The 23,392-nt window shown below is 42.2% G+C and overlaps 1 protein-coding gene and 2 gene segments (V, D, J or C); 2 read left to right on the plus strand and 1 right to left on the minus strand.

Annotated features, from left to right (window-relative positions):
• Positions 1-10,426: 10,426 nt before the first annotated feature.
• Positions 10,427-18,670, plus strand: LOC114427805 (immunoglobulin lambda-like polypeptide 5). The gene is made up of 4 exons (XM_028396019.1): positions 10,427-10,430; positions 10,526-10,735; positions 17,237-17,359; positions 18,096-18,670. The coding sequence occupies exons 1-4, from the start codon at positions 10,427-10,429 to the stop codon at positions 18,413-18,415; spliced, it is 657 nt and encodes a 218-aa protein (XP_028251820.1). The 3' UTR covers positions 18,416-18,670.
• Positions 18,671-20,623: 1,953 nt separating this feature from the next.
• LOC114427806 (immunoglobulin kappa variable 4-1-like) lies at positions 20,624-21,207 on the minus strand. The segment is given in 2 exon segments: positions 20,624-20,949; positions 21,044-21,207. Coding segments are annotated over 2 exon segments (378 nt in total).
• Positions 21,094-22,638, plus strand: LOC114427807 (immunoglobulin lambda constant 1-like). The segment is given in 3 exon segments: positions 21,094-21,099; positions 21,587-21,665; positions 22,158-22,638. Coding segments are annotated over 3 exon segments (402 nt in total).
• Positions 22,639-23,392: the final 754 nt, after the last annotated feature.

Below are 23,392 nucleotides of genomic sequence, written 5' to 3' on the forward strand. Positions count from 1 at the left end.
GATCTAGGAGGTGTTATTTGTGTTCCAATTCAGGGTCTGCATCCTTGGGTGCGCATTTTAAGGCTGCTTACTTCACAAAGTCGAAGGGACCTTCAAATACATCCTCCTTTTTCCTGAATTTGGAGGATGCATCGCTACCATCCTTCGTGGCCTTAAATATCCCACAATGCTTTGCCACCCTACTTTTTTTCAATAGTACAATGACGGACCAAGGGAGCGGCACCGGCAAGAGTGCCGAATTCACATTTAAATGTAAGTAAAGAGCAGTAGTTCGAGAGTTTTAAAATGCTAGTGATAGCGGCATTAAAAAAATGATAGTTTTATATTTAAAAACATGATGTCCTGTTGATACGAGGCGCTGTAAGCTAAACGTTTTGATTGAATGTTGTTTCTTGACTGTTTACTGTATTATAGTATAAAGTATAGTTCAATCAGGAGAGACTAGATGTTTAAATGAGAAAGTATTTATTGAAGTACAATGAATGAATGAGCAGACGGAGGAGTTCATAAAACTCCGAGGTCAAAATGACCACCTGTTCACAGGAGCGAAAAACACAGCCATCCTCGGCTGGAGGTAACTGTTTAGTGATAAACCTGATGCCACTCTCTGTGAATCTTCACATATCTGTGATAGTGTGATCTTGTGTGTTGACCTGTTGTCATGCTTTTCTTGTGTATAGAACAATCCTGCACAGAATAGGCCTGGAGGGCACAGTGGAGCCCCAACAGGCCAAAAAAAAATGGGACAACTTGAAAAAGAAATATAAAGTATGTGCAGGTTTGGATAATGATAGGGAAACTATGTTGTACCCAGATTAATGAACACTTTATTATGTAACCTAGAAGAATCTTCAAGTAACTGTTCCCAAGTAGTTAAAATGCCTTTTGGCATCAAGCCTTTATCAGGAAATCACACAGATTGATTGTTTCTGCAGGACTACCTGAATCCCATTCCAAACAGCACCTTAAACATATTTATATTTGAGACCATCAAGCACTCCTTTAGACTTTAAATAAACACTGCAGAAAATTGCATCTGCTGACATGATTGATTTCTTATGCTTTAGGAATGCAAAGATTCAGGGACAGGGCTCGGAGTGGCTGGAACGCCCACTGCTGCCACCTGGCCCTGGTTTGTCCTCATGGATGAGGTATTAGGACAGAGGCCCTCTATTTTCTCACCTGTCCTAATTGCCTCCATCCCTGAGGACACACCAGGGCCAGGTGCTGCAGAGGGTGACCAGCAAGAAGAGGAAGAGGATGATGATGATGACGATAATGAGGAGAGGCAGCCAGGAGTGCAAAGGAGAGCAAGGATGAAGAGGAGGAGAGAAAACGATGAGTTGTTGGATCTAATAAGGCAGGACATGAGGCTGCGGAGGGAGGCTGAGGAAAGAAAGAAAGAGAGGATGGACAGACTTTTTAGTTTATTGGAGAGGATGGTGGACAGGAGGTAATTTGTTTTTGTGTTGTACAGTCAAATTTCTATGTTGTTTAAGTTGTTATTTACATTTTTACTTGATAAATATTTATTTCCATAGTGTTTATAAAATGTTCTAATGTTACATGATCTGGATCTGTTTGATGACTTGTTTATAATTTAAATAAACGTTAGAACTTCTCAGTGACAACAGTGATTTATTACTTCTATACAAGTATTTACAAAAGCTCAGCAGACATGACTATATACAAGGAACATATATACATTTTCGGCTGAGCAGGAGTCCCTGGTGGTGCTGCTGGACTGGATGGGATGCCACATATAAGACCTTGGAGTCCTCTGGCTGCGAGTGGGACATCATTTTGGGGGAGGGGGATGCCTGTCTCCACCATCCACCGCATCGTCCATCAGGGTTTGCAGGGCTGACACAATTGACGGCTGCCATGTTACTGAAAATGTTTAAAAAGACCCAAGTAATAATTACTGTAACAGAGCTATTTCCACAACAGCTTGAAATTAAAATAGCTATAAAATTACTATACTTACCCTCTGAAAGTAATCATCAAGTATACCATCCTCCAGGGCAGACACCTCAGCAGACAGCTGATCCCGCCAGGGAGCCCCACTGGCTGCCTCCAGCCCATTCTCCCCCTCATCCTCCGGCATGTCCTCCTGCACTCCATCCTCTGGGGCCATGATGTCACCAGCACACAGGCAGATGTTGTGCAGGCAGGCACATGCTGTTATGACCTGTAGAAAAGAATAATTACTTACATGGTATTCCACCAATAAGCAATATTTCTCTCGTGTAGTGACATACCTGAGGCACAAAGGTGTGGTGCACCTCCAGCGCTTGGAAGGAAGATGGCTCGCCACCTCGTCTTCATCATTCCAAAGGCACGCTCTATGATGGAGCGTGCCCTGGAATGATGGCTGTTGAAGCGCTGGGCTGCCACACCTTGTACCGGCTGCTTGTAAGGAGAGATGAGGGGGAGTGGATGCTGGAGACATGGGTACCCACCATCTGCCAAGATGAAGTGCCCTGGAGGAGGGTAGATGCCACGCCTCTACAGTGGGCTGTGCCGGAGTACCCTGGAGTCGTGCACGACCCCGGCCAGCCCACGTACGTGTCAATGAAGCGGCCCTGATGGTCACACACTGCCTGCAATATAATGGAGGAAAAAAGTTTCCTATTGCGGTAGCAGTGACCATCAGGGCTGCTTGGAGGCTTGATCCTCACATGGCAGCCATCAATTGCTCCAGCAGCTTTGCGGAAAGCTCTGTGTCTCGCCAGCCCTGCAAACTCCTGGGTTACTGCCGCCAGGTCTTCTGAGGTATTGGGGAGGTAGATGACCTTGTGGAGGACAGCCACCACCTCCCCAGTAACCCGAACACCCTTGCCACCACTCTGTAGGATGTCCCACTCACCAGCCAGAAGAGGAAAACCAAGGTCTCTATTGTGGCAACCCATCCATGTCTGGTGTAGAAGCTCCAGCAGCACCACCAGGGACGCTTCCTTCTCAGCCGGAAGTCTTGGGTGGTGTCATGGTTGTTAAAAAAGGTTTGTAGAACAGGGACCTTTTATAACATTTATGCGGCAGTACATCGGTCTTGTCTGGATGGAGACATGAGGGTAAGAACAAGAGGATTAAACTACAGCAACTGATTTACAGCTGATACAAATCTAGTGAATGTTAACAGTTCTTACACATTTAACTAGTTTCAAGTATTCAAGTCTTACAAATGAATAAAATACATATTACATTTAATCCTATTTGTCAAGCTACTGTTTATATGGCAGGCGTTTGTTCCTCAGGATCCTCAGGAGGACGAGGCCTCCTTAGACCGCATAGGCTTCCTCCGAAGGATGCAGACCCTGAATTGGAACACAGCTTGTGTCTCCTCTCACTCTTTGCCAGATTGTCTTGTGTGTTACTCTGAGTGTTTCTGGATTGTTTGCTGTAGCTTTGACCGTTAGAACTCGCATGTGGATTTTATCTGTGTAGTTTTTGGATACTGCTTACACTCTAATTCTGATCTAGTCTAACCCTTTTTGTATTGTCACCCTGTTAGACTGTCTTCTGTGTACCAAACCTCTTTTTTGAATTAAATTTTGGATTATTGTCAATCACTGAATCCTAATCCTGCATTTGGGTCCTCTCTCCTGAGACATTCTTGACAATTATCTTATTTCTTATTAGATTTCCAGCTGCTGATTGCAGCTTTACAGTTGGATAGTAGAGATACACAACATGATGGTTCAGTGTTGACATTTTGTTTTGGTGACATCCCTTCTCATGAAATTGAACTGATTTTATTTAAAAATTAAAACTTTGTCAGTGTTAATGTGTGTGTAGTGCATGGTGAGGTTAGTGTCAGCTCTGTGTTCAGTGGTCTGTGTCAGAGTCTCTTTCTCTTCAGCAGCTGCAGTCGGTTCCTGCAGTAACAGCTCAGTGTCTCTGACTGAGGGAGGTTTTTGTGTGACTGTAAATCACTGTGTGAACATGTGAACACTGTTTATGTAATGGAAACTCTGACAGTAGTAATCTGCAGCATCTCCAGCCTCGACTCCACTGATGGTCAAAGTGAAGTCAGAGCTGCTTCCACTGCCACTAAACCGAGCTGGTGTTCCTGATTGACGTGTGCTTGCATGTCTTATCAAAAGCTTTGGAGGCTGTCCAGATTTCTGTTGATACCAGAACATGTAGTGACCATTAGCACTGTAATAATGAACAGCTGGGCTGGTCGTGCAGCTGATAGTGACAGTGGATCCTGGAGTAGTTGTCTTTTCTGGAGGCTGAGTCACAGTCACCTGAACGCTGCATCCTGCAGACAAAAACAAATCATTCATTTATCAGCAGAAATAAAGGAGAGAAAGGGCAGCACATCATGTTTGAACATGTCTCTGAGTGAATGAACCTGTGAAGCAGCAGCAGGTCAGAGTCCAGATGAGGATGCTGATGAGAGTCATGCTGGTTGTGCTTCCTGCTGTGTTGACTGACAGATCTGAGTCCTGCAGTGTTGAACTGACAGGAATATAAACCTTCTCAGTTCACTGGAGGATCAGCTGACCATGCAAAGCCTCCTCTCTATGGAAATGATGTCTCTGCTCTCAGCACACTGAACACAGCGTGGATCAGAAAAAGTCTAGAAAATTGCTAAAGGGAAATTAAACAATATTCAATGATGTGAATAATGATACACAAAGTTATAGCAAAGATTTCTTTCAATTGAGTTGAATCATTTTTATGGAAAATAATGAAGGAATTGTGGCACAATAACAGCCTTTCTTTAAAAATGTTAGTTTTCTTCTAAAACATAAGTTTTATTTATGTTCATTGTGTTTCTGCTTGGTGACTGGTGTTGTGTTCACTGGACCAGTTTTCCTCATCACAGTCTCTCCACCAACACTCTGCACCTGCAGCCTTCAGTCACACTGAGGGAGGTTTTTGTACAGCTCTAAATCACTGTGTGAACGCTCCACCATGGGCTCCCAGACAGTAATAATCTCCAGCATCTTCAGCCTGAACTCCACTGATGGTTAAAGTGTATGAAGAACCAGATCTACTGCCACCGAACCGAGATGGAGTTCCAGTGAACAGAGTTGATGCTGAGCGTATAAGAAGTTTAGGAGGCTGTCCAGGTTTCTGAAGGTACCAACTGAGATCATTGCCAATATTTGAACTCCCTGTGGCGCTGATGGTCACAGTCCCTCCAACACTGACAGACTTGGATTCATCAGTCTGAGTCAGAAAATTGTCGGCAAACGACTCTGAAATCAGAAATGTAACATAAACTTTGACAATCAACAGTTTAGATGATCATAAATGAGAGAGATGACAGCAAATATGAAGAAGTGATGATTTAACAATGTTAGAGAAAATTTCAAAATCTCTCACCCTGACTCAGAAAAGCCAACATGACAATCAGAGCTATTGGAAACATGGTGCTGATGCAGTTTTCAGTGTGAGGGCATGAAAACAGTTCAGAGTCTCTGTGACAGAAGAACTTAAACTCTGAGGAGCAGTGATGCAGAAACATCATGCAAAACACATTTAAAGAGGCAAACACACACCTGCTGTAATGAAACAGAGAAACCAGAGGTGATCTGAGAGGAGACTTCATGTATTCAGGCTAATTTGGCCATTAAAGTTTCTTTAAACTTTGTACTTGTGTGTCCTTGTCAGTTTTACCTCAGTGTTTTTCCCTCCTTGTTGATCACCTGCCCCACCCTGATGTGTTTCACCTGTGTAGAACAGATTTATTTATTTATTTAGCAGGACAGTGCATATTAAAAACAGAACATCTGTAATATGCCAGAATTAGCCAAAGGCTAGTTTTCATCTGTTTTCCTGTAGGCCTGTTGTATAGTGGCACCCTAAAAAGAGCATAAAATGTCATAAACAGTGAGGTAAACAACAGTAAGAAATGGCATGATTAGCACAGTGTTAGTCAATTGCAGTAGAGGCAGCAGTAGCGTAAGGAAACAGCCCGATTGTAAAAAGCACAAGGAGCAGCAGCAAAGGGTATAGTAAAAACATTAAACCAGCAGTATAATTAGCAAGCATTAATAAAGCAGGTTAAAACATTTGCAGGTGCGTATTAAAATGACCAGCATTGTTAATATCAAGATCATAAAATAATTTAAAGTAATCACACATTTACAAGTGAAACACAAGATGGCAGCAGCAGTGATTTAGTGTTGACAGGTCTGGTTACTAATCAGCCAATGTTTTAGATGAGAGTGAAATAAGTTGTATGTGTTGATGTCTCTGACTGTTGTTGGGATATTGTTCCATTCTTGAGAGGCTTTGACAGAGAAATCTGACTGACTAAAAGCACTTTTTCTAAGTGGGATAATACAGTCACCTCTAGACACACCTCAAGTGATTCTGTGTGTGGATGTTCTGACACTGACAAATTCACTAAGAGGATATGGGGCCATCCCATGTAGGATTTTGTATGTCTGACAGGCATTCGTATACTTAATAAGATTGTCCCAACTTAGAAGACTGTGTTTTGATAGAATGGAGCAGTGGTGAAAGTGTTTCGGTTTTTTTTGGTACTTGGATTGTCTGCTTGTATAAGGACTGTAATGGTATCAAGGTGGTCGAGTTAGTCTGGGACCAGCTTGTTAGACAATAAGTAAAATGGGAGAAAATCGTTAAGCGTATAAATGTTTTTTCAGCTTGGATGGACATGGAATTTCGAATAAATCGGAAATTAGCTAGGTTAAATTTGACTTTTTTACAGGTTTGCTTTACGTGTGACCTAAAATTGAGTTTGGAGTCCAGGTGGATGCCCAAGTATTTGAATTCTTGGACAATTTGTATTTTTTCTCCTGACACTATAATGTCTGCATCTTTGGTTACTTTACGCGATTTACGAAAAAAACATACCTACAGTTTTGGAGACATTAAGTTGTAGACAGCATTGATTTAACCAGTTTGTAACTTTGACCATTGTATTTGTGAGTTTGGCAGCTACCTCGGTTTTTGAAGATCTGTGTACATACAAAACTGTGTCGTACCTCTGAATATTAACATTCAGACATATCAATGGCAGGTCATTAACATACATGCAAAAAGGACCGGAGCCCTGCGGCAGGCCAGTCGACACAGAGAGAGGCTCAGATTGACTATTTGCAATGCGGACCGTTTGTGAGCCCTGGGAGAGATAAGAGTGAATCCATTTATTGCACTGTCTGAGAGATTAAAAGTGGATAATTTGGCCACTAGGATCTGGTGGTTTACTGTATCAAATGCCTTTCTGAGGTCAAGAAAGACTGCCCCTACAGTGTTATTGCTATCAAGAAGTGCCTTGATTTTTTCAATGAGATGACAATTAGCTGACTCGGTTGAATGGTTGGAACGGAAACCAAATTGAAGTGGATGAAGATGAAAGGAGTTATTGGTTAAGTGGTCTTTGATTTGTTCACATATCCATTTCTTGAGAATCTTAGACATTACAGGTAAAATACTAATAGGTCTGTAATTAGAGATACATTGTGGGTTTCCTGATTTGAAAATAGGTGATACAATTGCTGTTTTCCATGTGGTTGGGAACTCTGCTTGGCATATGGATAGATTCATGATTTTTGTGATCAAACTGATTAGTGCTGAACTGACATTTTTAAGCATAGTTGTGTCCATCCCATACATATCTTTAGATTTGGATGGTTTAAGTTTTCTTATAATTGATTCAGTGTTTGTTTCACCAGGTACTGTTGATGGAACTTTACACATTTCAACATTTACAGAAGGAAAGCCTTTGGCAATGGCCGCAACTGAGTCACCAAAATACTGATTAAATGTTGCGGCTACTGCAGCTGGATCCGTAATGCAATTTCCATCCACAGTTAGTTCAACAGATTTTCTTGGTTTAGGTTTTTGCCCCATTAATATTTTTAGCTGGTCCCAGAATATCTTCAGGTTACCTCTTGCCTCACTGATTATGGTCAGAAAAAAGTTGGCCCTAGAATTTCTTAACATAGTTGTTACAGTATTCCTTAAGCAAAATGCTGTTTGTCATGAGATAGTTTTGTCTTAACGGCCCTCTTTAGTGCAAGACAACGCTCTTTAATTTCTTTGAGGACATCTGTTGTTATCCATGGAAGGCTACTTCTTTTTTTCCTGTGTGTGACCCTACAGGTAAATTCTTTAATGATGCACTGTAGTTTGCTCGAAACTATTTTGCTTCCTTCATTTACATCCGTTCCAGTTAAAACTATTCACTGTGTTTTTTAAGATTTCCTGGTCTTTAGATATTCTGCACAATACCTGTTATTTAACTGTACAAGCACTGAATCTCTTTTTTGATCATTTTCTGGCCACAAGTACTAAATTGTGGTCAGATAGCCCTGTGATCATGTTTAGAGATTTCGTAATTCTTTCCGGTCTATTGCTAAATATCAAGTCAATCTGAGTTTTAGTGGACTGTGTTACTCTTGTTGGCCCTTTAGTTAGTTGTGTGAGATCAAAGCGATCTGTTATTTGTTTGAGATTTTTCCTGGCTAATCTGTCTTCCCAATTTACATTCATATACCCCATTATATTACTTCCTTGTCAAAATTGCTGTTTGTCAGCATTGTTACGTTCCCCAGTTAGTCCAGGGGATGAGGGGAAGCAACAATAATGTTACCCAGGCCTGAGAAAGAGACAGCAGTCAGAAACAGTGACTATTAATTAAATTTATTAACTTAAACAAATAACAAAATAGTAAATCAAACACATAAGCCAAAACTAAAAAGATCAGCGCTGATTATCATGCTCTAGTCCCTCTGGACGGAGCAAAGACGCATGGTGTGTGCGTCCACAAGTTGGCCCACACTGGCCCCGGCCATGTGCACACCTCCAGTTGATATACTTCTGCTGACGAGGGCCAAGTGGACTCAGGTGTGGATGATCCACTTGGTTCACTGGAAGCACTTGGAAACCTGCACAGAAAGCAGAGACAGACATACACACAACAAGTACCGGCACGTAACACCCCCTCCCATAAAAGCAAACCCCTGGTTTGCAAACTAGAGGGTTAACACATACGAAGTGATCCCACTACACGAAACACAGAAAGTCCTGCCCAGAGAACCAGTTCTGCCTTTGAATTAAGGAATCACAGGCCACATGGCCACACACGCTACCGCCACAGCCACTACTATGGCCGGCAGCACCACAAATCACGCCCGGCAACACCTCTGCCCACAGCGAGAAACTCACAAAGTCTTAGCACACGCGAACACACACCCCTGCTCGCAGCAGAGAACACAACGAAACGTACGCTAACACACATGAAAACCGAGTGTGCACACACACCTCTGCCTCCAGCAGAGAAACACACGAACTAAAGTGCACACTCGCACACCTCTGCCTACAGCAGAGAAAACACAAAGGACGAAGCGTACGCTAACACACCTCTGCTTGCAGCAGAGAACACACGAACGAAGCGCATGCTAATACACAAGCTTAACCATACAGAGTTCCTACACAGACTGTCCCAGTTCCTGCCCAAACAAACTCACCTATCTGTCTTCTGGAGCGTGCCGGGCTCGAGGCGTCTTTAAAGGCTGAACTCCAGTGGCCGAGGCCCTGGAAAGCCTACCCCCGCCAGGGAACTGGATCCCCACCCAGGATTAGCTCCGAAAATAAGAAAGGCAAAATAACAAAAGAGTGTCTGATGGAAGGACTGCTAGCAGACCAGCTGGGCACTCACCTATTCTAAACTGGGAAGACAGTCAATGGGGTTAAAGCTCACATTCACCACGAGGTTTCCAGCAGGCTACATGGCTACAACAAAGCTACACAGTCACCGAGACCTTGCTGAAACTCTCCCTCAGTAGGATATCCTGGACGAGCCCCCATTTGTTACGTTCCCCAGTTAGTCCAGGGGATGAGGGGAAGCAACAATAATGTTACCCAGGCCTGAGAAAGAGACAGCAGTCGGAAACAGTGACTATTAATTAAATTTATTAACTTAAACAAATAACAAAATAGTAAATCAAACACATAAGCCAAAACTAAAAAGATCAGCGCTGATTATCATGCTCTAGTCCCTCTGGACGGAGCAAAGACGCATGGTGTGTGCGTCCACAAGTTGGCCCACACTGGCCCCGGCCATGTGCACACCTCCAGTTGATATACTTCTGCTGAGTGAACCAAGTGGATCATCCACACCTGAGTCCACTTGGTTCACTGGATGCACTTGGAAACCTGCACAGAAAGCAGAGACAGACATACACACAACAAGTACCGGCACGTAACAAGCATAGTTTGTAAGTTTTCCTAAAAATCAATATTGGAGTTCGGAGGGAGATATATTACCAAGATTGGATTCTGTTAAAATGTGCTGAATTTGGTCTGATTTAGGTACAAGGCTTCTTATATTAAGGTGTCCCCCAAATAATCCCCTAGGTTTCATTTTGGAGTCCCATATTATTTTGGAATGGATTAACAGTCTGGAAGATTTTCCACTTCTTGTTTTTGACAACAGATGGGTTTGTGTACCATTTCTGGTGTTGGCACTTTTCTCTTCCGGGTATAATTGAGCTATTGTTTTGATTAGCTTTATGTTCCTTTGGTCTGCGAGTAGGTGAGGTGTCACCTGTAGTCTTTGACAATGAGGGTGGTTTATGGTGGTTCAAGGTGCCCCAGGTGTTTAACACGCTGGCGTCCTTCTCTGTCAGCTCAGAAGTCGTTTGTGGCCGAGGCAGCGCACGCAGCTCCCCACACGTAGACAAGTTATTCCTGGTCCCAGGCTCCAGGTTCCAGCCAGCCATAACGTCCGCGTCAGCCACCGCCGGTACCCCAACAGTGCTCGTCAGACATACAAGATCATTCAGGTAAGATTGTTGCCCATTTGTGTAATACATATTACATAATAATACATACCTGGAAGTTATAGGTGGTACTCATGCTGTGCATGGACGTGGTGGATCTGTCCTGTTGTTGGTTGTTGAGCGGGCCAGGACACTTGTGGATGTCTCCAGATAGCAAAAGGAACATTGATATAAGGAACGCAAGGCTTTGTGGTGGCTTTAGTGTGGTCTTGTAGCGCGTTGCTCGACTGGAGAGGTGCAGTTGTATGAAGGTTGCAGTCACGGATTTCCCCAGTCCAAAATGTTCGTTTATGTGGTGTGTCAATAGATAAATCACGGACGGCTGTTTTGTATTGAAGTTACAATCATCGAAAAGTTGACCGGTGTCAGTATAGCTAAAAGTATTTACGAGCAGCATATAAATAAAGAGAGCTACAGCTACACCTGTCGCACCTGGTGCTGCCATCTTGGTTCTCAACTGATTGCTGATTGTCAGCAAAAGAGAACCTCTGTCTGATGGTCTTCCCTGCCCTGGTATATTTGATGTGTTTGTCTCCTCTCGCTCTTTGCCAGATCGTCTTGTGTGTTGCTCTGAGAGTTTCTGGATTGTTTGCTGAAGCTTTGACCTTTTGAACTCTGTTGCATGTAGATGTTATCTTTCTGATTTTGGATACGGCTAACACTCTGATTCTGATCTAGCCTAACCTCTTTCGTACTGTCTCCCTGTCTTCTGTGTACCAAACCTCTTTTTTGAGTGAAACTTTGGGTTATTGTGAACCACTGAATCCTAATCCTGCATTTGGGTCCTCTGTCCTGAGATATTTCTGACATTTATCTTAAGTTTTCCAGCTGCTGACTGCAGCTTTACATATAGTTCGGTAGAGTGATTACATTTTTTTTGGTGTTATTTTGGGACATCCCTTCTCATGAAATGTAACTGATTTTATTTAAGAATTAAAACTTTGTCAGTGTTGATGTGTGTGTAGTGCTTGGTGAGGTTAGTGTCAGCTCTGTGTTCAGTGGTCTGTGTCAGAGTCGCTTCCTCTTCAGCAGCTGCAGTCAGTTCCTGCTGTAACAGCTCAGTGTCTCTGACTGAGGGAGGTTTTTGTACGGCTGTAAATCACTGTGTGAACACTCCACCACTGTGGTAACTCTGACAGTAGTAAACTGCAGCGTCTCCAGCCTCGACTCCACTGATGGTCAAAGTGAAGTCAGAGCTGCTTCCACTGCCACTAAACCGAGCTGGTGTTCCTGATTCACGTGTGCTTGCATATTTTATCAGGAGCTTTGGAGGCTGTCCAGATTTCTGTTGATACCAGAACATAGCGTGATCTCCATCACTGTAAACATGAACAGCTGGGTTGGTCATGCAGCTGATAGTGACAGTGGATCCTGGAGTAGTTGTCTTGTATTGAGGCTGAGTCACAGTCACCTGACCGCTGCATCCTGCAGACAAAAACAAATCATTCATTCATCAGCAGAAATAAAGGAGAGAAAAGGCAGCACATCATGTTTGAACATGTCTCTGAGTGAATGAACCTGTGAAGCAGCAGCAGGTCAGAGTCCAGATGAGGATGCTGATGAGAGTCATGCTGGTTGTGCTTCCTGCTGTGTTGACTGTCAGATCTGAGTCCTGCAGTGTTGAACTAACAGGACTATAAACCTTCTCAGTTTACTGGAGGATCAGCTGACCATGCAAAGCCTCCTCTCTATGGAAATGATGTCTCTGCTCTGAACACACAGCGTGGATCAGAAAAAGTCTAGAAAATTGCTTATGGGAACGTAAACAATATTCAGTGATGTGATTAATAATACACAAAGTTATAGCAAAGATTTCTTTCAATTGAGTTAAATCATTTGCATTGGAAATAATGGAGGAATAGCTTTGCTCCAAATATGTTCTTCTTTCTAAAGCATGAGTTATAAAGTGTTTAAATTCAGTTATTTATTTATATTCATTGTGTTTCTGCTTGGTGACTCTGGTGTTGTGTTCACTGGACCAGTTTTCCTCATCACAGTCTCTCCACCAACACACTGCACCTGCAGCCTTCAGTCACACTGAGGGAGGTTTTTGTACAGCTCTAAATCACTGTGTGAACGTTCCATCGTAATGATAGCCCAGACAGTAATAATCTCCAGCATCTTCAGCCTGAACTCCACTGATGGTTAAAGTGTATGAAGAACCAGATCTACTGCCACCGAACCGAGACGGAGTTCCAGTGAACAGAAATGATGCACCATATATAAGAAGTTTAGGAGGCTGTCCAGGTTTCTGAAGGTACCAACCTAATCTGCCACCAATATTTGAACTCCCTGTGGCGCTGATGGTCACAGTCCCTCCAACACTGACAGACTTGGATTTATCAGTCTGAGTCAGAAAATTGTCGGCAAACGACTCTGAAATCAGAAATGTAACATAAACTTTGAGAATCAGCAGTTTAGATGATCATAAATGAGAGAGATGACAGCAAACATGAAGAAGTGATGATTTAACAATGTTAGAGAAAAGTTCAAAATCTCTCACCCTGACTCAGAAAAGCCAACATGACAATCAGAGCTATTGGAAACATGGTGCTGATGCAGTTTTCAGTGTGAGGGCATGAAAACAGTTCAGAGTCTCTGTGACAGAAGAACTTAAACTCTGAGGAGCAGTGATGCAGAAACATCATGCAAAACACATTTAAAGAGGCAAACACACACCTGCTGTAATGAAACAGAGAAACCAGAGGTGATCTGAGGGGAGACTTCATGTATTCAGGCTCATTTGGCCGTTAAAGTTTCTTTAAACTTCATCATCATCATGATTAAACTGGTAACATCTACACTGGTACATCCAGGACAGCTGCTCTAGTATCCACTGATTAACTGCACTGACTACATGAAGAAAACATTACTACAAGTTCTCTCCTTTTTGTTTAAGAATATACTTTCGGTCCTCATATTACTGTCATGATCCTGTGTTCTGTTCTAGTGTTATGATTTAATCTTTAGTTTCTTGGTCATGTTAGTGTGATTGTACACTGCTCAAAAAGTAAAGGGAACACTAAAACAACACAATGTCACTCCAAGTCAGTCACACTGAAATCAGCCTGTCCAGTTAGGAAACACTGATTGTGAATCAGTTTCTGCTGCTGTTGTGCAAATGGAACAGACAACAGGTGGAAATGAGGCAATTATCAAGACAAGCTCTATAAAGCAGAGGTTCTGCAGGTGCTGACCACAGACCATTTCTCTGTTCTTGTCCTTTCTGCCTGATGTTTCATATAGTTAGCCTTAAACATAGTGTGTAAGGCTGGTAGGTATAGTTACAGTCGCCTCAGCCACAGGTATAACAGGTGTCATAGGGCTGAGAAAATCTTAACTTTTAGCACAGCTATGCTGCTCTAGGCCTACGCTGTCGGGGGGCACAAACATGATCCACTGAGCAGTTTCTCTCTCACCCTCTGACCTCTCCTCTGCTCTCATTAGTCTGGCTCATACTGGTAATATCATCTCATCAAATGTTTGCTGTCTTTCCCGTAGTTTTGTGCCTCATTCTCTCTCTCTCTCTCTCTGACCTGCAGTCCAGCCCCTGAACGCTCCTTTGCTCACTGACTTCACTAGCCCTTGCTACTCATCTTTGTTTTAATTACCATGAAATTACTATTTCTACTTATGGACTGACAATATATATAGATATCCATTGTAATATAATCACTGTTTCATCTTGCTTGTCATGTTTCTGTACTGTATCATGTTTGCTGCATGTTTGCTCCTCTCTCTCTCTCTCTCTCTCTCTCTCTCTGCTTCATCCTCTCTGTCCTGTCTCCCTCTTCTGCTCCTCCTCTACCCAGCTGACTGGCAGCAGGAAGGTTCTTCGTTAAGAGACGTGTTCTGCTCAAGGTTTCTTCCTCTTAAAGGGAGTTTTTCCTTGCCTCAGTGCTCTTACAGGGGTTCAGGCTCTGAGTTTCTGTGAAGCGCTTTGAGACAATTTCTAATTGTAAAATGCTATATATAACCAAAACTGAATTGAATTGAATTGAATTGTGTCTCGTTGTCTCTCCCTCCCTCTGGTATATCATGTGTGCTTCTGTTCTCTCCCTGCCAGATCATCCTGTGTGTTTCTGTGTGATTATTAAGTGTTCCAGCAGTTTTCAAGTTACTGAGCTCTAGTTTGTAATCGTGTTTGTTTCCTGGATTTTGTCTTTATCCTAGCCCTGCTGGGACCTTCATCTGTTTAAGTGTTCACTCAATTTTGGAACTGCTGCTGTCTTTGACTCTGCTGTTGTCTTTCATTTTTGTGTCTTTGCTTGTTTGACTACTTTTATCTGCGGTGTAGGGTGAAAGAATTTATTCTGCATGGTATTAAGATGCAGTGTGTGTTCAGATATAAAAAAGTGTGGCACTAGCATGACGTATTCAGGTTTATATGTGTTTATCACTTAATAATGTGATTTTCATAAGTGTTTATGTGTTAGGAAGTTTTATAGAAAATCAAAGTAATTCGAGGATACTGAATGTATCAAGAAGTCATTTCATAGTGTGTCATATAACTTTGTTTTCTGCAGTTCAGGCTGTGGCAGATGAGATCAGTTGTTTTTCTGCTCTCTGGAGAGAGCTCCGGTTGGTACGAGATGGTCATAAATTCAGACTAAGGACAGCAGCACCTTTGACCTGATAAAAGCCAGATTCTAAAGGAATGTGTTTTTCTCCTGAGTGCCCCATGTTATGGTCATCCCTAGATCGGACTCACAACCTATGAGATTTAAGGAATTGGAGCTTTACCTTATTAGGGAATAAACACTAATAGTCTGTTCACTGTATGACCCAGGGTCTGCAGGGGCAGTAGATGCCCCTGTGGGCCGGCAGGCAGGAACGCCCATGTGGTATATCAATGTGTGAATTCCATGTCAAGTTGTTGTTGCTGCATGGTTGTTCGTTGTGTTGGTTGTCCTGTTCTTGTGTTGTTCTTGTTTGGTTCTTGTTCTTCTGTGTGCAACAACCCAGAGCTCTGTGACTCAGAATCTGCCTCATTGTTCAATAAATTGTAATCTTGAGACCAGAATTTATCCGCTCCTTCCTCATAAACCAACTCGGCAGGTGATCAAAAGAAACAAGGGGAATTTTAACCCTAACAGCGGAAACCCTGCAATTTACAATTCAACCATGTTTAACTGTATCTGTGCCTACACCTGAGTCATCTCATCCTCACTACCCAGACAACATGAGGAAAACCTCAGAACAAGTTTTGTCCTGTTTGATTAAGAACATATGTTCAGTCCTCATATTATAAGTTCTCTAGATGCTGACTTCAGGTTTATAGATGGATAGTAGAGACACACAACATGAGTATGTCATTCACAGTGATCACATTTTCTTTTAGTGTTATTTTGGGATATTTCTCATCATGAAATTGAAATAATATTATATAAAATGTAAAGTATGTCAGTGTTGATGTGTGTGTGTAGCGCTTGGTGAGGTTAGTGTCAGCTCTGTGTTCAGTGGTCTGTGTCAGAGTCTCTTCCTCTTCAGCAGCTGCAGTCAGTTCCTGCTGTAACAGCTCAGTGTCTCTGACTGAGGAAGGTTTTTGTACGACTGTAAATCACTGTGTGAACACCCAAGCACCGTTTATGGCATGAGCACTCTTACAGTAGTAATCTGCAGCATCTCCAGCCTCGACTCCACTGATGGTCAAAGTGAAGTCAGAGCTGCTTCCACTGCCACTAAACCGAGCTGGTGTTCCTGTGTGTCTTATGTTCACATGTCTTATCAGGAGCTTTGGAGGCTGTCCAGATTTCTGTTGATACCAGAACATACACTCACCACTACCACAACCACCTACTGCTTGGCTGGTCGTGCAGCTGATAGTGACAGTGGATCCTGGAGTAGTTGTCTTGTATTGAGGCTGAGTCACAGTCACCTGACCGCTGCATCCTGCAGACAAAAACAAATCATTCATTTATCAGCAGAAATAAAGGAGAGAAAAGGCAGCACATCATGTTTGAAAATGTCTCTGAGTGAATGAACCTGTGAAGCAGCAGCAGGTCAGAGTCCAGATGAGGATGCTGATGAGAGTCATGCTGGTTGTGCTTCCTGCTGTGTTGACTGACAGATCTGAGTCCTGCGGTGTTGAACTGACAGGACTATAAACCTTCTCAGTTCACTGGAGGATCAGCTGACCATGCAAAGCCTCCTCTCTATGGAAATGATGTCTCTGCTCTCAGCACACTGAACACAGTGAGGGACACAACATCAGGAGGAACACTGTTTGGATTTCATCTATTTATGATTTTAATGGAACAGAAGCGAACTTTTTAAAAATATAAAGGAGCATTTACACATTATTTAATTTAATCTGTTTCAAAGGAATCTTATTATTGTGTCTCAGATCTAAACAGTCAAAGTGAAATCTTTAAAATTGTCTTAAATTATGAAACAATTTAAACTGACTTCAGTGAAATCATTTTGTTTATTAATAAAAGTGTGGACTGTAAAGTTTTACTGAGAAAAATGTGACTTTTCAGCATTTAGCAGCTTGTTCACAGTGCAGGAGGTTTTTGTACAGCCTCTTAATGAGTTTGTATCACTGTGGTGGACTTTCGGTGGAGGAACCAAACTCATCATTCACTGTAAGTATGAAAACTTTTATATTTTCTGCATAATGAAATTTTGTAAATATACCTATTATGGAGAAAATACAACAACATTTTTTATATAAATATTTTATAATTTGCACAAATTTATGTCATTTGTGGGTCCATAGGACTGATTATTTTGAGCAGAGTAGAGAAATATAATGATGTAAAATAATATAATCTTCCTGTTATATAGTATTAAATATGAATTTGTATAATTAATCAAATCTGATGTTCATGTTTATGAGAAATAAGTGGGTTACATGTAGATCCACTGCATCAGTAGTTTGTGTTCACAGTTGGTTAGCTTGATGTGGTGAAAAGGAAGTGAAACACACAGATGACAAAGTCCTTAACTCTGTAAAAACAGTTATTTTCTTCATAAAGGAAGTTGTTGCTGTACCAGTTTTTATTACTGTTAATGATCAAAACCTGTCACTTTAGTGTTGTTGAAGTTTTGTTTCATATTTGTGTGTCAGTCTTATTATTTCATGATGAAGGACACAGTGGAAGATTCAGACTTTAAATGGTTAAATCACACAAATGTTCACATGTTGTTTAATCTGCATCATTACCTCTCATTTCTCTCCTCCTCTGTCTGATCACAGTGTCATGCACACAGCTAGTCCACAGTGTTGTTACCCTCTGTTGTGTGTCTGTCTCATGTCCAGCTGTCTGTCCCACAGTGGACGTTAATCTGCTCCTTGTGTGTCTCTGCTCTCCCATCCAGCTGGTTCCATGGTCAGGCCCACAGTCTCTCTGCTTCCTCCCTCCTCCCAGCAGCTCTCTGGGGAGTCGGCCACGCTGGCCTGCATGCTGACCGACTACTCTCCTCAGGGAGCCGTGGTGACCTGGGAGGTGGGCGGCACAGAGCAGAAAGAGGGGGTGCTGAGCAGCTCAGAGGTGGAGAAGAGCGGACGCTACAGCAGCAGCAGCACCCTGACCCTGAGCAAGGACCGCTGGTTGAATGGAGACCAGTTCTCCTGCAAGGTGCTCCATCATGACAACACCCAGACCAAGACCATCCAGATGAGTCTGTGTAAGGGCTAGAGGGGCTGAGCGAAGCCCAGGACAGGAGGTCTGTGTGGGTGGAGCAGGAGGAACACACCTGCTGCTCTGATCAATATGAGTGTTTGCAGAGGAGACTGAAGCTTTGTGTGACAGAGAACAGCACTGCTGTGAAGTGTTGGACAGCAACAACTTAGAGAGTAACATGTGTAGCTCAGCAGCTGGATGTCTGTGTGTTTAATAACTGTCATGATGATGTTTGTGCTTAATAAAGCTTGCAAAGATAAATAACACGATGAAGAGTTTTGTCCTTTTTGTCTGATTTAGATCAGTCAGAAATATGATGGTTTCTACAACAACTGTGAATTTTCATCAAAATTAAAACAGCAAAATGAAGATTTGTTTTTATTTCTGAAAATAAATGTCAGCTGGTTCTAATATAGTGTTTTTAAGACTCTCTGAAACAAAAATAAATACAGTGGCTTGCAAAAGTATTCATACCCCTTGAACTTTTCCACATTTTCTCACATCATGACCACAAACATAAATATATTTTTTGGAATGTTATGTGAAAGACCAACACAAAGTGGCACACAATTATGAAGCAGAAAGAAAATTAAACATGAGTTCATTTTTTTTTACAATTAAAAAACTGAAAACTGTAGTGTGCAAAAGTATTCAGCCCCCCTGAGGCAATACGTTGTGGAACCCCCTTTTGCTGCAATTATAGCTGCAAGTCTTTTGGGGTATGTCTCTACCAGCTTTGCACATCTACAGACTGAAATCTTTGCCCATTCTTCGTTGCAAAACAATTCAAACTGAGTCAAATTAGATGGAGAACATTTGTGAATAGCAGTTTTCAGATCTTGCCACAGATTCTCGATTGTATTTAGGTCTGGACTTTGACTGGGTCATTCTAACACATTAATATGTCTCATTTTAAACCATTCCACTGTAGCTTTGGCTTTATGTTTAGGGTTGTTGTCCTGTTGGAAGGTGAATCTCCGCCCCAGTATCAAGTGTTTTGCAGACTCCAACAGGTTTTCCTCCAAGATTGCCCTGTATTTGGCTCCATCCATCTTCCCATCAACTCTGACCTGCTTCCCTGTCCCTGCTGAAGAGAAGCAGCCCCAGAGCATGATGCTGCCACCACCATGTTTGACAGTGGGTATGGTGTGTTCAGAGTGATGTGCAGTGTTAGGTTTCTGCCACATATAGCGTTTTGCATTTATGCCAAAAAGTTCAATTTTGGTTTCATCTGACCAGAGCACCTTCTTCCACATGATTGCTAGGTCACTCACATGGCTTCTTATGGTTTACTTTAACAATGGCTTTCTTAATGCCACTCTTCAATTAAGTCCAGATTTGTGCAGTGCATGACTGATAGTTGTCCCATGGACAGATTCCCCCACCTTAGCTGTAGATCTCTGCAGTTCATCCACAGTCACTATGGGCCTCTTGGCTGTGTCTCTGATCAGTGCTCTCCTTGTTTGGCCTGTTAGTTTAGGTGGATGACCATGTCTCAGTAGGTTTGCAGTTGTTCCATACTCCTTCCATTCGCCGATGATGGACTGAACAGTGGTCTGTGAGATGTTCAAAGCTTGGGAAATCTTTGTATAGCCTAACTCTGCTTTAAATATCACCACAACTTTATTCCTGACCTGTCTGGTGTGTTCCTTGCACTTCATGATGCTGTTTGCGCCCCAATTTTCTCTCAACAAACCACAGAGGCCGTCACAGAACAGCTGTATTTGGACTGAGATTAAATTACACACAGGTTGACTGTATCTAGTCATTAGGTCAACATTCGATCAGTCAGAAATCATCAGGCAACTTCTGAAGGCAATTGGATGCACTCAGAGAAAAGGGGGCTGAATACTTTTGCACACTGCACCTTTCAGTTTTTTATTTGTAAAAAAAAAAAATTAACTCATGTTTAACTTTCTTTCTACGTCACAACTGTATGCCACTTTGTGTTGGTCTTTCACATAACATTCCAATAAAATATATTTATTTTTGTGGGAATAATGTGAGAAAATGTTGAAAAGTTCGAGGGGTATGAATACTTTTGCAAGCCACTGTATATTTATCAGTGTTGATGTGTGTGTGTGTGTAGTGCTTGGTGAGGTTAGTGTCAGCTCTGTGTTCAGTGGTCTGTGTCCGAGTCTCTTCCTCTTCAGCAGCTGCAGTCGGTTCCTGCTGTAACAGCTCAGTGTCTCTGACTGAGGGAGGTTTTTGTACGACTGTAAATCACTGTGTCAACACTGGACCGCTGTGTACACTCTTACAGTAGTAAACTGCAGCGTCTCCAGCCTCGACTCCACTGATGGTCAAAGTGAAGTCAGAGCTGCTTCCACTGCCACTAAACCGAGCTGGTGTTCCCGATTCACGTGTGCTTGCATATTTTATCAGGAGCTTTGGAGGCTGTCCAGATTTCTGTTGATACCAGAACATAGCGTGATCTCCATCATCGTAAACATGAACAGCTGGGTTGGTCGTGCAGCTGATAGTGACAGTGGATCCTGGAGTAGTTGACTTGTATTGAGGCTGAGTCACAGTCACCTGACCGCTGCATCCTGATAGACAAAAACAAATCATTCATTTATCAGCAGAAATAAAGGAGAGAAAAGGCAGCACATCATGTTTGAAAATGTCTCTGAGTGAATGAACCTGTGAAGCAGCAGCAGGTCAGAGTCCAGATGAGGATGCTGATGAGAGTCATGCTGGTTGTGCTTCCTGCTGTGTTGACTGACAGATCTGAGTCCTGCAGTGTTGAACTGACAGGACTATAAACCTTCTCAGTTCACTGGAGGATCAGCTGACCATGCAAAGCCTCCTCTCTATGGAAATGATGTCTCTGCTCTCAGCACACTGAACACAGTGAGGGACACAACATCAGGAGGAACACTGTTTGGATTTCATCTATTTATGATATTAATAGAACAGAAGAAAACATTTTAGAAATATAAAGGAGCATTTACACATTATTTTTTACACCTACTGTGGATTTAATGTAATCTGTTTCAAAGGAATCTTATTATTGTGTCTCAGTTCTAAACAGTCACAGTGAAATCTTTAAAATTGTCTTAAATTATGAAACAATTTAAATTGGCTTTAGTGAAATCGTTTTGTTTATTAATAAAAGTGTGGACTGTAAAGTTTCACTGAGAAAAAAGTGACTTTTCAGCATTTAGCAACTTGTTCACAGTGCAGGAGGTTTTTGTACAGCCTCTTAATGAGTTTGTATCACTGTGGTACACTTTCGGTGGAGGAACCAAACTCACCGTTGACTGTAAGTAACAGAAATCTCTTCCTCATACAAGATGTTACATATTTGTGTGTTTTTGGATCCAATATTAAGATTTATTTAAAATATATTTGTTTTAAATATTCATGAAATTGTAATTTTTCAAGCGAAATCCTCAATATTAGCAAAATTCTTGTCATGTTTTAATCTGTTTGGGAGAATATTTTAAATATTAAATAATAATTAATTAATGTATTTTAATTAAAAATAACAATAAGTCTTTAAGTGAATTCAGACCTTTCATGGTTCAGTGTTTGTTCATGTTTAGGTTAAAGGAAGTGAAAGAGAGAAGTGTTAACTGTCTTCACATGAGTGTAAAACTGTGTAAACATCATAAAATCATCATCTGAGTTATTCAGTTTCACACATGATGAAACATGTGTTGCTGTCATCAATAATCATCAATAATCAACCTTTCAAAGTGTTTAACCAGCCCTCATTCTCTTTTTTCCCGTCTCCCCCCTTTCTCCTGTCCAGTGGGGGTGCAGCGGCCCACCCTGACCGTCCTCCCCCCCTCCAGAGAGGAGCTGGAGCAGAGCAGTGCCACACTGGTGTGTCTGGCCAGCGGAGGCTTCCCCTCAACATGGACTCTGGGCTGGAAGGTGGGGGGCAGCAGCAGGTCCTTGGGGGCGTCACAGAGTCCGGAGGTCCTGGGGAGTGACGGTCGCTACAGCTGGAGCAGCACCCTGATCCTGACTGCAGAGCAGTGGAGGCAGGCGAGCTCAGTGAGCTGTGAGGCCAGTCTGAGTGGACAGAGCCCCGTCACTGAAACCCTGGACCGCTGCTCAGTGTAGAGCTTCAGCAACACTTCCTGTCTGGAAATGATGCTTTTCATATTTCTGCAAACTGATGACTCTGTCTTTATGTTTAAGAGGCTGATGTCTGTTCATGATCTGCTTCATGCAATTACTGTACACACACAAACATTCATCTAAATAAAACTACAGCTGGTCATAAATCTGTGTATTTATGTTGATTTTTAAATGTTTTATTCATTCATACTTATTCAAACCAAACAGTTCAGCATCCAGTAGTGCTGCAGTGTCTTGTTCTGGTAAATGTAAAAACATGATGAAGATCATTGATGATTGATTAAAAGAAACAGAGGGTGTGTTTCAGTTTTATTCATGTTCATTGTTCATTTCTGCTTGGTGACTCTGGTGTTGTGTTCACTGGACCAGTTTTCCTCATCACAGTCTCTCCACCAACACTCTGCACCTGCAGTCTTCAGTCACACTGAGGGAGGTTTTTGTACAGCTCTAAATCACTGTGTGAACACATAGCTACCATGATAGCCCAGACAGTAATAATCTCCAGCATCTTCAGCCTGAACTTTACTGATGGTTAAAGTGTATGAAGAACCAGATCTACTGCCACTGAACCGAGACGGAGTTCCAGTGAACAGAGATGATACACTGTATATAAGAAGTTTGGGAGGCTGTCCAGGTTTCTGAAGGTACCATCCTAAGTTGCCACCAATATTTGAACTCCCTGTGGCGCTGATGGTCACAGTCCCTCCAACACTGACAGACTTGGATTTATCAGTCTGAGTCAGAAAATTGTTGGCAAACGACTCTGAAATCAGAAATGTAACATAAACTTTAAGAATCAGCAGTTTAGATGATCATAAATGAGAGAGATGACAGCAAACATGAAGAAGTGATGATTTAACAATGTTAGAGAAAAGTTCAAAATCTCTCACCCTGACTCAG

This window comes from Parambassis ranga, chromosome 22, assembly GCF_900634625.1.
Source record: "Parambassis ranga chromosome 22, fParRan2.1, whole genome shotgun sequence".
Taxonomy (NCBI): domain Eukaryota; kingdom Metazoa; phylum Chordata; class Actinopteri; family Ambassidae; genus Parambassis; species Parambassis ranga.

What these genes read in the sequence shown, in the direction of transcription:
- LOC114427805 (XM_028396019.1), top strand. An exon ending in GTCCGCGTCAGCCACCGCCG is followed by an intron (nt 10,736 to 17,236) that starts GTACCCCAACAG and finishes AGTTTTACTGAG; the next exon opens with AAAAATGTGACTTTTCAGCA. An exon ending in AACCAAACTCATCATTCACT is followed by an intron (nt 17,360 to 18,095) that starts GTAAGTATGAAA and finishes TCTCCCATCCAG; the next exon opens with CTGGTTCCATGGTCAGGCCC.